The 16,063-nt window shown below is 51.4% G+C and overlaps 1 protein-coding gene across 1 annotated transcript; it reads right to left on the bottom strand.

The window, feature by feature from the left end:
• Positions 1-14,831: 14,831 nt before the first annotated feature.
• On the bottom strand, positions 14,832-15,676 carry LOC123131050 (auxin-responsive protein SAUR32-like). Its single transcript, XM_044550818.1, has one exon. It carries the CDS (start codon positions 15,555-15,557, stop codon positions 15,192-15,194), a length of 366 nt encoding a protein of 121 aa, XP_044406753.1. The 5' UTR covers positions 15,558-15,676; the 3' UTR covers positions 14,832-15,191.
• Between the last annotated feature and the right edge of the window lie 387 nt (positions 15,677-16,063).

Below are 16,063 nucleotides of genomic sequence, written 5' to 3'. Positions count from 1 at the left end.
CCCACCGTGCAAGGCACCGGACGTGGGAGACGGCGCCAGCCCTTGCGGCGGCGGCCTATGTTGATGAGGCGGAGTCACATTCTCCGGCGCCCCGTATGGGGCATCAGTCTGGGACGCAACCGCATCGTGGTGGACGTCGGCGGCTCGTCCTCGGACTGATCCTTCATCGATCTGATGTCCACCGGCATCATTCGGGTTCCGAGCTCCGAGGAAGAAGAGTAGGGCATGCGAGACGGCGGCGCCTCGTGTCACATAAGCCGGCTCATGTCTCATGCCTTACTCTACCTTGCCGGCGACCGGACCAACACTCTGAGGAGCGCAGCCAGCCTACGGACATGGCCAGGGCGGAGTCGGGCGTGCGGGGAGCGCAACCGGACGAGCTTCGCTTAGATTAGATTTCACGTTGCATGTAATAATATGGATTTAAAGTTTCTAATTTAAGATATCCGGATGTGAAATGCATTTTTTGAGCCGTGACCAGTTACTGTCCACGGACGCGTCTACGGGTATTTGAGGGGTTGGATTTGTCAAATCCGGCTGCAGAGACTCTGACGCGGGAGGCAAAGTTTATACGACGCTTAACATACAATATAATCTGGGTGGTGCTTGAGTTAACGTACTTTAATTAGGTCTCGAGTTTGCGCGTGCCAACAAGATAAACTTCGAGTTACTTGTTTCGCTCTCACTCCCCGGGTGAAAAGCGATCGATCGAGCTCGACGGCCATGATAAAAAGCGGGAGGCGACATCGTACCACCGATCAACTTCGTGCGTCGGCAGTAACTCGATCACCTTTCTTTTCGAGTTCGATTCATTCTAGTACTTCACCTACAAGAAAACACACGATCGATCGACTCGCCTGATTGGCCACCGGAGCAGCAAATGGATCGATGAACTTGCGTGCGTGGTCACCTTCGCCGGCGACCATAATGTGACAGCATGACGATGACGAGATAGCGCGTGCATGCTGAAGCTGCAGGTGCCTTATGAGCGAAGCAGTACGTAAGAACTCCGTTCCATGCAGTGTGCAAACCCGGTAGAAATGGAGCAGGCGGCAGTACGTCCAGTGCGTCAGCAAATCAAGAATGGCTTGTGCGCGCTGCCTGACGGAGCATGGCTGCCGTCCCATGTACCCGCAAAAAAAAAAGACTGAACTAGATGATGGAACACAAACCGTGTCCATCCGGCCACCAATCTCTATCTCTATCTCTATCTCTATCTCTACTACCTAAAAGAAACGGAGTGTTCCGTTTCCCCTCTTCGTCCAACCTCTCGTACGACCCCCTCTTTCCTGTAGCGATTTTCTTTCCCCCCTGCACCGGTTTTCTCCCCGCCGGTTCTGCCGGTTTTATCATCATCACGTAAGGTAACCAGACGCAATCAATTTGTTGCTGGATGGAATGTTTAGTATACGATACAATAAAACGGAGCGATATCTCTGGAGATTTTCTTGCTCCCGATATTTTTTGCATGCGATAATGGTGCTAGCATCAGAAGGAAGCAATCACGTGTATGTAGGGAATATAATCGTGGAGATTGCAGGGCAGTTAAGGCCGTGTCTCACATGCAGGAAGGAATTCCCGAATTCAGCGGAAGAGAAGACGACGGCTGCCTCAAGATCGCCCTCTAGATCACATGCAGGAAGGAATTCCCGAATAAACCGGTTTTGATTTTTCCGGACAAACCAGGATCAATCTTTGGTAACACATTCAGTTCTCACATGGTAATCAATCTCTTCTTTGGCAATGCATAACACAATCAATTCTCACATGGTGATCACGGGCATATTCTTCCCTTCCTTATCTTGGTTTATTTCTTGCCTTTTCTGCGTGCTGATTTTTTCTCCATAAATATCTCTCCCTTCCTTATCTAGGGTACCTGCGCCGTGGATATATAGGATCCCGCTCGCACCGCGCCGGGAGGCCACCATCCTCCTCGAGGAGAATCGGCCGGAGCACCAAAAATCATGGTGTTGTCCAGTACTCGCTTCGAGTCTACAACAACAGTGCAGGACACTAGAGGCCCACCAAACCCGCATCGCCTCTGCGCACCTACGTTGATTGTCGCTGCAGAGCCCTTTTCTCCAAGTAGACGGCGGCGCGACAGAGGTCCTCAATGTTTTATAATTTTCTGCTATGTTTCGTATCTACTTGATTGCCATTTGTAATGTACTTTTTCCTTGGTATAGTTACGGGGATCTGCATGATGACAAGCTAGCCTGCATGATGCACTCATGTAAGATACGGGCAATGGCCTGATGGGAGCTAGCTTGTTTCTTAATTGCTTCATTGTTCATCTTCCTCTTTGTCAGGGTCATCCCATGAATATATTGATTGTATTTCTCAGGAAAAACAGGCTCTCAATACACACTGATTATTCTTTGTATTGCAGAAAACGTAAATCATTTGCGAGCTAGAAGGAACTCATCATTCTAAGTCTCCGGTTGTACTGTTAGTTAGGTTGGATTTTTTTTTGTAAATATCCTTTTAAGACTAGCACTATTTATATTCCCATGCCTTTTCCAGCATATACTATCTGAGTTGGTTAATTCTTTTCAAATCTTTCTTCTTTTTAAGTTGTGATGCAATGCCACTGTCCATTGTTTTCGTCACAAGAATTTATTATTTAGTCTAGCATGGTCTTATGTATTTGCATGATTGTGCCCAGTATTAAGGTTAGTTTGTTGATAAATGAAAAAAAAGGCTTGTTTGGCTATTAAGATACATAAGAACACGATGAGGCCATGCTTGTGCATCATCAGTTCATCATCAATAATATTCATTGTGGCCATGTATGTACATTATTTTGGAAGAATAATATTTGGGAAAATATTTGTCGAGGACAATTGGAGAGAAGGATTGATGACATGATTCCATTCATGGCGAGCCAAAAGTAGAATGAGGGCAGAACATGCATTTGCATGTGTGGTAACTCAAGGAAAGATAAATGGATTATTTATTTATATGTGTCGTTTGAGCTATACATATCTACATTAATGTTAGTGTTAGTTTGAGTTATTTTGGGCTCAAATAACTCAAAAGGATCCAAACAGGTGGGTTAGATTTGATTAGTTGCCTCTAACCCATGTAAAAAAAAAGTATCCCGGTGGAGAGGTGCTAGTTGGGCTAGTTTTCCCAGGGCCCACACAAAAAATAACTAAAAAAATCGTCCCCCACACCAGATCCCTCCCTCCCGCACCAGATCCCACCCTCCCTCCCGCACCCCCTCGCGCGACTTTCCTCTCGTTCCCCACCGCGCCGCCGGCCCGGGCGCCGCGCTGCCCGCCCAAGCCGCAACCTCCTCCGGCCGCCGCTCGTCCTTCTCCGGTCGCCGCTCGCCGCTCGCCCCACTCCCGGTCGTTTCTCTCTCTCGTGCGCGGAGGCGGCGCATCTACCAGGGATCCAGCGAGAGGTGAGTCCGTCTGTTCCTTCTGTACTCGTGCTCTCCCTCCTCGTACGCGTCCGTCTGTGCAGCAAGTCAGCAAGAGTAGTCCATAACTAGATTTATTGGCGGAACTTCTTGTTGGTTAGCTAGTGAGCAGCGGCGTGGCTGGATCTTTCTGATTAGTTAGCTAGTGAGCAACAAGTCAGCAAGAGTAGTCCATAGCTAGATTTGTTGGCGGAACTTCTGATTAGTTCATAGCTAGATTTTGTACTATTTTATGTTAACAGCACTGGCAGTGATGGTTAAAAGAAAACCAATGATGCATTTTACATAAGAAAGAGACGCGAATGTGAAGAACATTAACTGAATCAGAGTGTGAAGCTAATGAACTGACATTTTGAGAGTTGAATGTGAAGCTAATGAACCAACAGTAATTGGATCAGAACACCCTGTTCAGCCTCCTCTCTTGTTGCAGATGTTCTTGTGCAAATTAGAGCATTAAGAAACGAAGAGCTGATCTATATAGTGTGATCAACTCAATACTTCATCATTAAATAATATTTTGGTACAATTTCATTTTTGTTATGCACTAGCTGTTATAAATAATCAAAGTTAGAAATGTATCTCATAAATTAACATGGACAAGATTACTTATTCCGGAGAAGAGCACGACTGCGTGTGCGCTATTGAGTTTGGCTTGCTTGTAGTACTTCCTGGATGCGCTACTGATTCTTCTCTTCTGGTGCAGGTAGTATAGCTTGGAGCAGAGCACCCGCGATGGACGGAGACGGCTTCGACGTGTGGGGTTCGCAGCCGTCGGCAAGCGGTCCCGCTACCCATGCCGGTCTTGACCTCAACTCGCAAGCGCCGGCGTCGGAGGGGTTCCCGGGGCTTGGGCTCTACGGAGCCTTCCTCCAGAGCGACGGTGATGAGCTTCTCCCTGGGCGCGTCAGAGGCTCCGGGCTCCCTCCCTATCACCCACCCTATGCCCGGCGACTGAACTTCGGCGGCATCTTGTCGGCAGCAGCCGGTCGCGGGGGAGGAAACGGTGGTGTGTTCCTCGACGGGTCATCGTCGGGGGCAGGCGGCGGTGTTCGGCAGCGCGCCAACTCGGCCGTCGCGGCCCCCAGCCGCCGTAACCAGCGCAGCAGGATGGCGTTCAGTGGCGGTGACGTTCGGCAGCGTGCCAACTCGGCTGCCGCGGCGCCCAGCCGCCGTGCACTGAGGAGTGCCGTCCGTGGGCAAGCATCCGGCTCCGGCGGTCCCTTCGCCAATGGTGATGAAGAATTGGAGAATGATGTGGAGGAGTTAGCGAGCTCCGGAGGTCCCCTGGTGAGCCAAACAAATCGAGCCCAATGGAATGATGCTAACAGTGCTTGCTTGTTAGAATTGTGCCTTGAGCAACGTGCAGCAGGAACGTATAATGGTGTACAAATGACTGCTGAAGGGTACCAAGCTGTTATCGACGGCTTGCTTGCTAGAAGGGGGTTGGTGTATTCCCGTGTGCAGGTGAAGAACCAGATAGTCGTACTCAAAAACACCCACTCTTTTTGACGATACATGCAAGTGCACACAGGGTTGGGGAGGAAACCAGATGGAACCATTGATGCTAACTCTGAGTTCTGGATAACACACACAAAGGTACACTTTTACTGTTTATATCAATGTAGTATATCTTTAAATATGTTCCACCGCATGTAGAATGTCTTGGGTATGTTAGAGTTTGAGGGGAGTAATATATAGACGTAACGACTGTATTTCTAGCCTGGGAGTAACTAATCCTGGGTATACTCCCTTCATCCATCCAAACTCTATCGTGGGAGTAATATATGTTTAATTGTAACTAATCCTGGGAGTAATATATAGACGTAACTACTCTATTTCTAGCCTGTTATGGATGGATGGGTCAGTGTGATTATTTTTTATTGCCCTCAGGCAAGAAAGAGTTAGAGTTTGAGGGGAGTAGTTAAGTCTATATATGCTTTTATGTAAATAAAAAATGGACCGTATACTATCGTAGTTTGATTGACTGCTTGCAACGGAAAGCAATCTGCTACTCTTCCTTTTTACCTTTTCTTGGGTGCACGTACAGGATGACCGACTCGTATACTTACTGGCCATATATATGTTGATGAATCTGAGCAAGTTAAATAATTTAAGTCTCGAGCAGTACATTTTGATCGTTCGTTTTCTATCTGAGCCAGTCTCATATCTTAACTAGTTTTACTTTTTCACTATTCTGCAGAAGAAACCATACCTAAGGAAGTTGCAGTGGGGTCCTCCAGCAAACGAGGAGTTGCTTGATCGACTCTTCAGAGGTTACACTGTGGATGAAAGCACAGCCTTTGTGCCTGGAGATGATTATGATCAGAATCAAGGGCAAGACGATGCAGGGGCAGAAGAGGAAGAGGAGGGGTTTCAAGGAACACCTACAAGTACAAGCAACCAAAGGAGCCAGAGGGGCAAGAGGTCATTAAGCACTTCAAGCACTTTGACCAGTCCATTGAAGAAGAGCAAGAGCCCAATGATGAAGATTGTCAAGGACATAGCCAATACCTACAAGGAGTCTGTCGCAGCCAACACTAAGCAAATGCAGAAATGTGCAAATGAGAAGGCTACATTTTCTGTGAAGAGGTGTCAGGAGCTGGCGTTTGAGTGTGGCGTTGAGCAAACAGTTGAATCTGTCTATGCTATGTCTAAGATGTTCGAAATAGAGTACCAAAGGGAGTTCTTTTGTGGCATATTAACTCCTGAGCTTAGGTTGGTTTACTTCAAGAAATGGTGCAGGGACAACAATTTGGAGTAGTTCTGAAGTGTGCGTTAAGATGTTGAACCTATTTAAATTGTTGTATGTTGAACCTATCGTGTGTTTGTGAGGTGTTGAACTATTATCTGTGTTGAACCTATTTTGCTTTATCTGCGGGCTGAATTAATTTCATTTGCTTACATTCCTTCAAGTTTTATGATATGTGTTGACAATTTGATACATGTGTTGAAGCAGGAAGAAGATCATGTCCCCATGACCGAGGAAGAAGAATATGATGGAGGTAGCACAAGTGAGGATGAGATCATATCCATATGCCGCAACAATTTGGTGCAGTCTGAGAATTTAATCTTCAAGTTGGTTCCTATCTTGGGTATGTACTCTGATAACTACTTTGTGAAACTACCTAGGAGGGTCAGTGGATATTCTGGTTTGGATTGGGTGCAGGAGACACTAGCCCGAGATACCCAATGCTATAACATGTTTAGGGTTGAGAGACCTTTGTTTAACCGGCTACATAATACTTTGGTGCAATCATATGGCTTGAAGTCAACTTCAAAAATGACACCTGTAGAGGCTCTAGCAATGTTTTTATGGATTGTTGGATCACCAAAGTCAGTTAGACAGGCTGAGAACCGTTTTAGGAGGTCTATGGAGACAGTAAGTAGGACATTTAACAGAGTTTTGACATGCCTCCTCAAGTTAGCACATGACATAATTGTACCCAAGGACCCAACATTTTCAGAGGTGCACCCAAACTTAGAAAATCCAGCATTCTGGCCACACTTCAATGACTGCATAGGAGCTATAGATGGGACACATGTGAATGTTGTGGTGGATAAGAGTAAGAGGATTCCATACTTGAACAGACACAATGAAACCAATCAGAATGTGCTTGCTGTTTGTGATTTCGACTGAGATTTACATTTGTGATGTCGGGATGGCCTGGGTCAGCACATGACATGAGAGTTTCAAAGATGCCATAACTACTCATCATCAGAAATTTCCACATCCACTACCAGGTTTGCTACTTGAACTGTCTTCCAACATTTTTTATCCAATTACACTTGTGCATCTAAGTCTCATTGTGTGCCTTCCACAATATGTAGGGAAGTATTATGTGGTTGACGCGGGCTACCCAAACCGGCCGGGCTACCTTTCACCACACAGATGCACAAGGTACCATGTGGAACAATGGCAAAATGGCCCGCTGCCGCAAGGTACGAAAGAAACCTTCAACCATGCACATGCCAAATTTAGGAATGTCGTTGAGCGATCCTTTGGAGTGTTGAAGATGAAATTTAGGATTTTATTGAACATGCCAAAATTTCCAGAGGACAAGCAAAGTAGAATTATTGTTACTTGTATGGCTCTTCATAATTTCATTCGAGAGAGCAGAATTGCGGATAGGGAATTTGATGCATGTGATGGTGATGAAAATTATAACCCAATGCCTAGTTCCTCTGCATCCGCATGGCCAGAAGACGAACCTCTTGTTGAAGATATCAACATGAATGACTTTCGTGATGAGTTAGCTCATGCTTTGTTTCATGAGTGTAATTTTTTTTATGAAGCTTGATTGACGATATGTATGTTTAAGTGGGACATCTCATTTGTATGGACAAAATAAAATTTATCATGTTTTGGACCCTTGATTTATAAAGATCATTTATTTATGTCAACTGTGAGCGGGAGGAGGCCACATAAGAGCCGACCACACCAAATCCAGCAGGAAAAAGGGTCTAAAGGAGCCAAATGATTGAGAAAGTACATTTATTGTCAATCTAACCCTGTCATTCAAACACCTTATTGGTTAGAGTTCATTCAGAATTAGTTCGGAGTTAGAATCTAACTCTAACATCTAACTGAGTTAGAGTATTCAAACAAGGCCAATGGCGGGCAGGGCGACGATGCCGATGCATTTTCTTTTCCCCGTCCATCGTACGGAAGAGAGTTGGATGACGCTACTGACTAACCAGTGACTCTGTGGGATACTGCAGCAGCAGTGGCTTTCGGTGGAGCTGGGGTCGCTTTGCTTGCACGGTCGCCGGCCTGACCACCACTCATGGAAACTTCTACGGCCGGTGCATGTGTTTCTTTCTTCAGAAATTCTTTTTTTTCGAGAAACATTCAATCTATTCATTTTTAGTCATGACTCATGAGAGTAAAAAACAATAGAGCTAATAAAAATTACAACCATGTCCGTCGACAACCTAGCGACAATTATAAGCACTGGAATAAGCCGTAGGTGCGTCCCCGTCATCGCTCCTATCTCACTGGAGCCGGGCAGACCTTATTGTAGCATACAGTCGAGAAGTTGTCGTGCTAAGACTCCATAGGATCAGTGCACCAGAGCAGCAGTCATCACTGATGAGAAAAGTCGTAGATCAGAAGGATCAAACATGTAAACACTCAAACGAAGACCAGATCCAAGTATATCTACCAAAAACCAGCACCAGCCGAATCCCGCGAGATCCGACGAAGACACACCTCCACACACACATCCTCCGATGATGCTAGACGCATCATCGAAACAGGGATAAAATGTGGGAGATATTATTCCTTTTTTAGAAAAGGAGGAAGACCCCCGGTGTCGGGGAGGCTGATCCCACGGACACCTATGGGGACAGGGCCCCTTTCGGTTCGGTGAGGGCGGAGGCCGCACAAAGAGCGGATCGAGGCAGTACACGCGAGCGCTTTTTACCCAGCTTCGGGCCGCACGGATGCGTAAAACCCTACTGCTGCTTGTTTGTGTGTATTGAATCCTTGCTCAGGAGCGATGGACGCTGCCAGACTGAGCGTGGGAGTGTTCCTGGTGTTTCGAATGAGCCGATTCGGCCGAACCCCTTCTACGTTGCGCTAGGGCCTCCTTTTATACTTTCAAGGGGTCACCGACAGGTGGCAACGTAGACTAAAAGGGTAAAAATGGGAAAGGATGCGGTAGCTGCACCTACCGCTATTGTGGACACAGTGCACCCTACCTAACTCTGACGGCAGGGGACAAGGTCATTGAATGCCTGTCTGAGTTGCCTAAACAGTGCAAAAAGTGACCGTTAGGAGCGCCACCGTTTTCCACGATGTCCTTCTCTTCATCTCCGCTTGCCACCGCGCACCCCTAGCTGCACAGTCTCCTGCCACGTGTGCTTGGGAGAGTCCTAGAGCGACACGTTAGCAGGTGCGCTGGAGCGCGGGCACGAAGTGGGGGTTTCCCGCGGCAAGCTCCTTGCCGCGGTCGTCGTTTTGTCGTGTTTGGGAGCTTGTCGCTCACCGGGCCTTGCCGGGACGCAGGGCGCGTCGCGGCAAGCTTTCTTGGTATGCCTTGAGTGGCCTTCCCGGCAAGCTCCTCTTGCCGGGGTCTTGTCTCTTCCCGGCAAGATCCTCTTACCGGGGCCTGGGTTGGCCTTCCCGGCAAGCTCCTCTTGCCGGGGCCTTGGTTGGCCTTCCCGGCAAGCTCCTCTTGTCGGGGCCTTGGTTTGAGTACTTTGTTCTTGAATGGTCTTCAAGGGAACCAAGAAGGGTCTTGGCGGTCACCCGGCAAGCCTTGCCGCGGGACGCTGCAACTGCCCGTGCACGAGTTCGGGATACTAGGGTACCCCTACTCTAGTACACCGACAGGAGCCCCCGGGCCTGGGCCATAGACGGTGCCGAGCGCTGTTGGGCCAGGCCCAAAACAGTGCACGGGCACGCGCGGCCTAGGTCACGCCGCATATCTCTCCGCTCCCACCGCGCACGCCCAGAACGGCACGCGTCAAACGCGGCGTCGTGGGTGACGCGGGCGGCATGCGCGGGGCTAAGCCCCTCGAGCATGCGTCAGGCCACGATGATGGGGACGGTTTACGCCCTCCTCCCTAAACGGAGGTAGGCGTGGGGGCGTGGTGCATTTACTGGACGGGGCCGGTGCGCGGTTTTCCGGACGTCCACTCCCCGCGATCACGGGGCGGAGCGAGGCCGCCTCATCCGTCGTCTTGGTTCGCTGAGCGGGGCGGCCGAGCCCCCACTTCGCTCCTTTATAAAGAGCGGGAGGGGAGCACAGAAACCCGCACTCTCTCATCTCCTCCTTTCTTCAGCTTCAGCTCCCCTTTCTCTCATTCGCCATGGAGAAAGGGAACCCGGGCCCTTCATCGGTGGCGGCGAGGATCGCCGCCAGACAGCGCATCTCTCCCTCTTCCGTGCCCGTGGTGGCAGAGCCAGCCATAAGGGGAAGAGGGAGGGGGCGAGGTCGCGGACGAGGTCGAGGACGAGGTCAAGGCGCTCGGGGAAGAGGCGGGCGGGGCGGCGTGCCTGCTTCGCCTCCGCCGGCGGCTCCTCCCCCCACGGCGGTCCATATAGGGGACGACCCTTGTGAGTTCTTCGTTAAGCTGCGCCGGGCGCCTCGTCGTCGCCTCCGGCTTCCAGCTCCGTTTGCGAGCGCGATGGAGTTGGACCCGCCCGAGACACTGAGACTGCACATGAGGGGCTGTGGGATCAGCGGCACGCGAGTCCGCATTGTATTCCCAGCCCCTAATGTGATGTATCTTGATCGAGCGTGGAAGACGTTCGCCCGTATCCACAGCCTGATGGAGGGGTTTACCCTCCATTTTAAGTTGATGGAGGGCGATCTCCTCTCTGTCAAGGTCTTCGGCTGCTTCGGCACTCGGGCGAAGTGCTGCGTGGACAGCTCCTCCGACAGCGAAGGCTCTTCCTCGAGCGAGAGCGACGAGGAGGAGAGCGACAGCGACGATGAGGGTAGCGGGCGGCGGGGTGGCGGGTCCGACTAGGCGTCGGGCGCCGCTTCGCGCGGCACCGGCGACCCCATCATCCGTGTCGCCGGCTCCTTGAACTCCCCGGGGTCGTCTCCTTGGGCGGCTGGCGTAGGGAGGCTGCGGAAGGGGAAGAAGGCTGGCGACAAGGCCGTCAGGTCGGAGTACGAGGGCGTGGTGCCCTCGACAGCGTGCTGACGTCCCTCCGCCCCGTCTTCGAGCCCCGCTTCCAGCGCCGCCATCGCTGTCCAGCCTTCGGACGGCTCCCGGGATGTTCTCTTGGTGTCTTCTGGCACCCGTAGCTCGCCTAGGCGCTCCTTTTGCCCTTTTCGCCTCCTTGACCTGCCTCCTGAAGAGAGGGACAGGAAAGAGATTACGGGCATCTTATCTTTTTAATTTGTAAGCCTTCGGGCCTTTAGCTGTATCTAAAACTTGTAATCCTCTCTTTCATGTTTTTCATCCTCTATGGACTGTACCTGAGTGGGATGTTTTTTAATGAAAAGGGGATGCTTGCCGGGTTATTTGTCTCGCGAGTTGAACCCACGCCAAGGAGCAAATCCTTGGTGTCCCTTGGACAGACATTTCATCTCCCGGCAACAGGCCCTGCCGCCTTCCCACGTCGCTCGACCTTTCTCACGCCTTTGACGGAGGCGGGAACGAGGTGGGTGCGGTCTCCTCGTTTCATCCCTTTGCTGCCGCGACTACGACCAAACTCGGCCCCGGGAACGAGCCCCAGGGCCTAGAGTTGAGGGAGCACGACAGTTTTCGGGAAGAAACGCGGTTTCGCATTCCCCAGTCCATAAGAGGATGCATGATGAGGGATGAAAGACTTATCTGATATTGCAGCCCCCGGCAACTCTGGTTTGCCGTGGACGATTCTTGGCACTCGCAGCCCCCAGCGATACTGGCTTGCCGGGGCCCAGGTGCCGTCCGTTTTCTTCTTCTCTTGTCGTTGCCAGTCATGTCATAAGAACACTTTATTAGAGGCGCGACAAGTTATTTTTATAATATAGCTTTGTCTTAGGTAAAAAATTGCTGTGTTACTTCCTTTACTCGACTCTTGGCTTTGTATGGTTCTGCCCTACGCTTTCTAGGAAAACTTGCCGGCGCAGGTACCCTTGCCGCGAGCGCCGAGTGCGGAACTTCAGCAGCCTGCTGGCGGAGTCGCTACCGACAAGCAACCTTGTCGCAACTAGTTGCAGCTCACTTAAGTTGTTGAGCGGACTCGAAACAAAGTAAGGGCGCTAGCGGCTCACTTAAGTTGCTGAGCGGACTCGAAGCAAAGTAAGGGCGCTAGCAGCTCACTTAAGCTGTTGAGCGGACTCGAAACAAAGTAAAGGCGCAACTAGCTACGAGTTGGTTCCTCCGCGCATAGGTTTTCCATACAAAGCACGGTCGTTCAAGGAAAATAACTCAAAAACTTAAAAAAACTGATTGCTCAAGCTTTAACAACTTAGCTTTTTTGTCGTCTGCTTCCCGGCAAGGAGAAACTTTCGAGAAACTTGCCGGCGCAGGTACCCTTGCCGCGAGCGCCGAGTGCGGAACTTCAGCAGCCTACTGGCGGGGTCGCTACCGACAAGCAACCTTGTCGCAACTAGTTGCAGCTCACTTAAGTTGTTGAGCGGACTCGAAACAAAGTAAGGGCGCTAGGGCGGCGGAGGTGAATGGTGCGAGGAGTGGGGCGTGCTCGGACTCCTAACCACGTTAGAAGGAGCAGTGCCCCGTCCAGGCGACCGTACTTCGCTCGAGCCAGCATGTTGACGTGCATGTTGGTCTTGAGCGCCACGAGAACCACCAGCTTGATCTTGGCCCAGCGGACGTATGGCGCTGCGAACGCCATGACACTGCTGGTCCCACGCCTCCTGAGAGGGGCGCGGCGCGCGCATGGACGCCGAGGTCTGTGCCGCCTTGTCCTTGGACTTGGCCGCACGGAGGGCTCCCTCGTCGACGCCAATTCTTCCGCCGGCGTCCGCTCCACCACCCGTTTGCTCCGGAGGCGGTGAAAGCGACGCAGACGGAACAGCTGCCTCCGAATCCTTCTTCTTCGGTGGCATGTCAATGAAGACGATGAAGATTTAGCTCGCGCGCACGCCGGATTGGGTTCGCACAATCTCGACGCCCCCTACCTGGCGCGCCAGAGATGTCGGGGAGGCTGATCCCACGGACACCTATGGGGACAGGGCCCCTTTCGGTTCGGTGAGGGCGGAGGCCGCACAAAGAGCGGATCGAGGCAGTACACGCGAGCGCTTTTTACCCAGCTTCGGGCCGCACGGATGCGTAAAACCCTACTGCTGCTTGTTTGTGTGTATTGAATCCTTGCTCAGGAGCGATGGACGCTGCCAGACTGAGCGTGGGAGTGTTCCTGGTGTTTCGAATGAGCCGAACCGGCCGAACCCCTTCTACGTTGCGCTAGGGCCTCCTTTTATACTTTCAAGGGGTCACCGACAGGTGGCAACGTAGACTAGAAGGGTAAAAATGGAAAAGGATGCGGTAGCTGCACCTACCGCTACTGTGGACACAGTGCACCCTACCTAACTCTGACGGCAGGGGACAAGGTCATTGAATGCCTGTCTGAGTTGCCTAAACAGTGCAAAAAGTGACCGTTAGGAGCGCCACCGTTTGCCACGATGGCCTTCTCTTCATCTCCGCTTGCCACCGTGCACCCCTAGCTGCACAGCCTCCTGCCACGTGTGCTTGGGAGAGTCCTAGAGCGACACGTTAGCAGGTGCGCTGGAGCGCGGGCACGAAGTGGGGGTTTCCCGCGGCAAGCTCCTTGCCGCGGTCGTCGTCTTGTCGTGTTTGGGAGCTTGTCGCTCACCGGGCCTTGTCGGGACGCAGGGCGCGTCGCGGCAAGCTTTCTTGGTATGCCTTGAGTGGCCTTCCCGGCAAGCTCCTCTTGCCGGGGTCTTGTCTCTTCCCGGCAAGATCCTCTTGCCGGGGCCTGGGTTGGCCTTCCCGGCAAGCTCCTCTTGCCGGGACCTTGGTTGGCCTTCCCGGCAAGCTCCTCTTGCCGGGGCCTTGGTTTGAGTACTTTGTTCTTGAATGGTCTTCAAGGGAACCACGGAGGGTCTTGGCGGTCACCCGGCAAGCCTTGCCGCGAGACGCTGCAACTGCCCGTGCACGAGTTCGGGATACTAGGGTACCCCTACTCTAGTACACCGACACCCGGCCTCTGCATTTGAACAATGCATACAATCATTTTATTAATTATTGACACAAGACCTTACAAAGTCATATAACAATAAGACTAAAGCCACCATCTAAGCAACATATGTCGCTACTCCTATCCAGTTGATGAAGGGGCGCTGAAAGTCTAGGCCTAATACCAAACAGACCTCGCAGTCAAACCTAACATCTAAGACTTGAGGTCCCAACCAGGACGCCTTCACTCATTGTTGCTCCACATATTGTCTAGCATGCACGAGCTGTCGTAACATAGTACAGGTCAGAGAGCAGACCATTCATGCACATACATTGTTGGATCAAGCTCAAGGTGTAGTATGTGTGGGATAACATAATCAATTCATGAAAAACTTGTTGAACATCCAGTTAATCTCGCTGAGTTGAACTATTATTGTACTTACTCCGTTCCCAAATACAAAAGATTCCAACAAATGACTACATACGGAGCAAAATAAGTGAATCTACATTCTATAATATTTCTACATACATCTGTATGTTGTAGACTACCTAAAATGGCTAAAAAGACTTATATTTAGGAACGGAGGGAATAGTAGACACATTTGCATGCTATTATGGATGATTTGTCTATTTTTCTAGCCGAACTTTGATAAATTCGGCGCGTTTGATCAAAATCGTCTGATTAACTGAAATCCGATTTGAAATATATGCGGCTATAGTTAGATGGTCCGCTCCTACATCAGTATCGGCGAACTGGTTTTCTCTAATCCGTGGACGGATGCTGTGTTCGGTTTGGAGATCAGTGTTGAAGATTCCCTAACTTCTCATTTGATGTTGTCTTACAACATAAATCCCTTTAATCCTAGAAAAAATATATCCAAAAGCCTACTGGTTTCATCAGGCGACCTGATACCAATCAATACAAAAAGGATCAATCAAATCTTGGCCTGTGCTATACCTGCTCTCACCGGTAACTGACTAATCAGTAATCACCTACTGACTGCCTCTCATGCACCTCCATATCTGGTATCTCTCTCTATGTACGTATACATGTACATGTGTGAATGTTGTCTCCGGCAGGCCGATGTACTCCCGCCGCTTGATCTCTCCAGTGCTCAACAAACGAAAGCCGGCGGGCCGGGGCTCGATGATCGATGTGGGTCGATCAGGACGTGAGTTTTACGCGGGTGCACGGGGCGAACGAGTAGGCTTGCTGCTGGTAGCCGCCGGCGTGTACGCGGTGCGAGGAGGAGGAGGAGTGCGAGTGCGCCGTCTCCCGGTCGACGAGCGCGCGCAGGCGGAGGAACTCGTCGACGGAGCAGGGCAGCCAGAGCGGGCCGGCCGAGCTGTAGCCGTACGTGTCCCCGGCCGCCTCCAGCAGGCGCTGGAACAGCGGGTGGTAGAGGTAGGCGATGGGGATGACGAACCGCCGGAACCCGTCGCCCTGCTGCTCCGCCTGCGCCTGGCCGACGCGCACAGCCAGCCACCCCTTCTTCACCTTCCCCCTCTTCTCCGCCAGGTCCCCTTGCATGATGATGGCAGCTCCCTCGCCGGCGGTCCAACTGCAGCCGCCCTCTCGCGGTCGCTGCTGCTGCTAGTGGTGCTATTGCAGGCAACTAGAGAGCCAAGGAGCCAATCAAGAGGTGTGTGTTCGTGTGTGTGGTGCGGTGTGGTTCGCGGCGCTTGCGGTGGTTTTTATAGGACTTGCACGGCTTGTGCGGGCCGGGAGGAGATTAGAAGATTAGATTAGCCGGTGGTGCGTGGCGCACCCGTGCGCTGCCTGTACGTGAGGCGTCCTTTGCTACGGAACCCGGTCCGTCCTCGGGGGCTACCGTGTCAGGCGGGGACGACGGATGATAGATGATAGATCTTCTGCGTCGCTGACACGGCGGCCCGTCGGAATAATCGGGTTACGGCGTCGGGGTCGCTGGCCGTACTGGGTGACTGTCAGGCCTCAGTTGCGGTGAGGGGGGTGGGTAGGGTGGGGGTGCGAGGAAAAGTGGCTGCAGAGGCCGACCTTCACTGTTCTTGATATTT

Source organism: Triticum aestivum, chromosome 6A (assembly GCF_018294505.1).
Source record: "Triticum aestivum cultivar Chinese Spring chromosome 6A, IWGSC CS RefSeq v2.1, whole genome shotgun sequence".
In the NCBI taxonomy this organism is placed as follows: domain Eukaryota; kingdom Viridiplantae; phylum Streptophyta; class Magnoliopsida; order Poales; family Poaceae; genus Triticum; species Triticum aestivum.
The sequence above is the reverse complement of the archived record's forward strand: the minus strand, read 5'-3'. Positions and strand labels throughout refer to the sequence as shown.

Excerpts from the sequence above, each read along its gene's own strand:
- LOC123131050 (XM_044550818.1), bottom strand. The coding sequence starts at position 15,557 with ATGCAAGGGGACCTGGCGGAGAAGAGGGGGAAGGTGAAGAAGGGGTGG.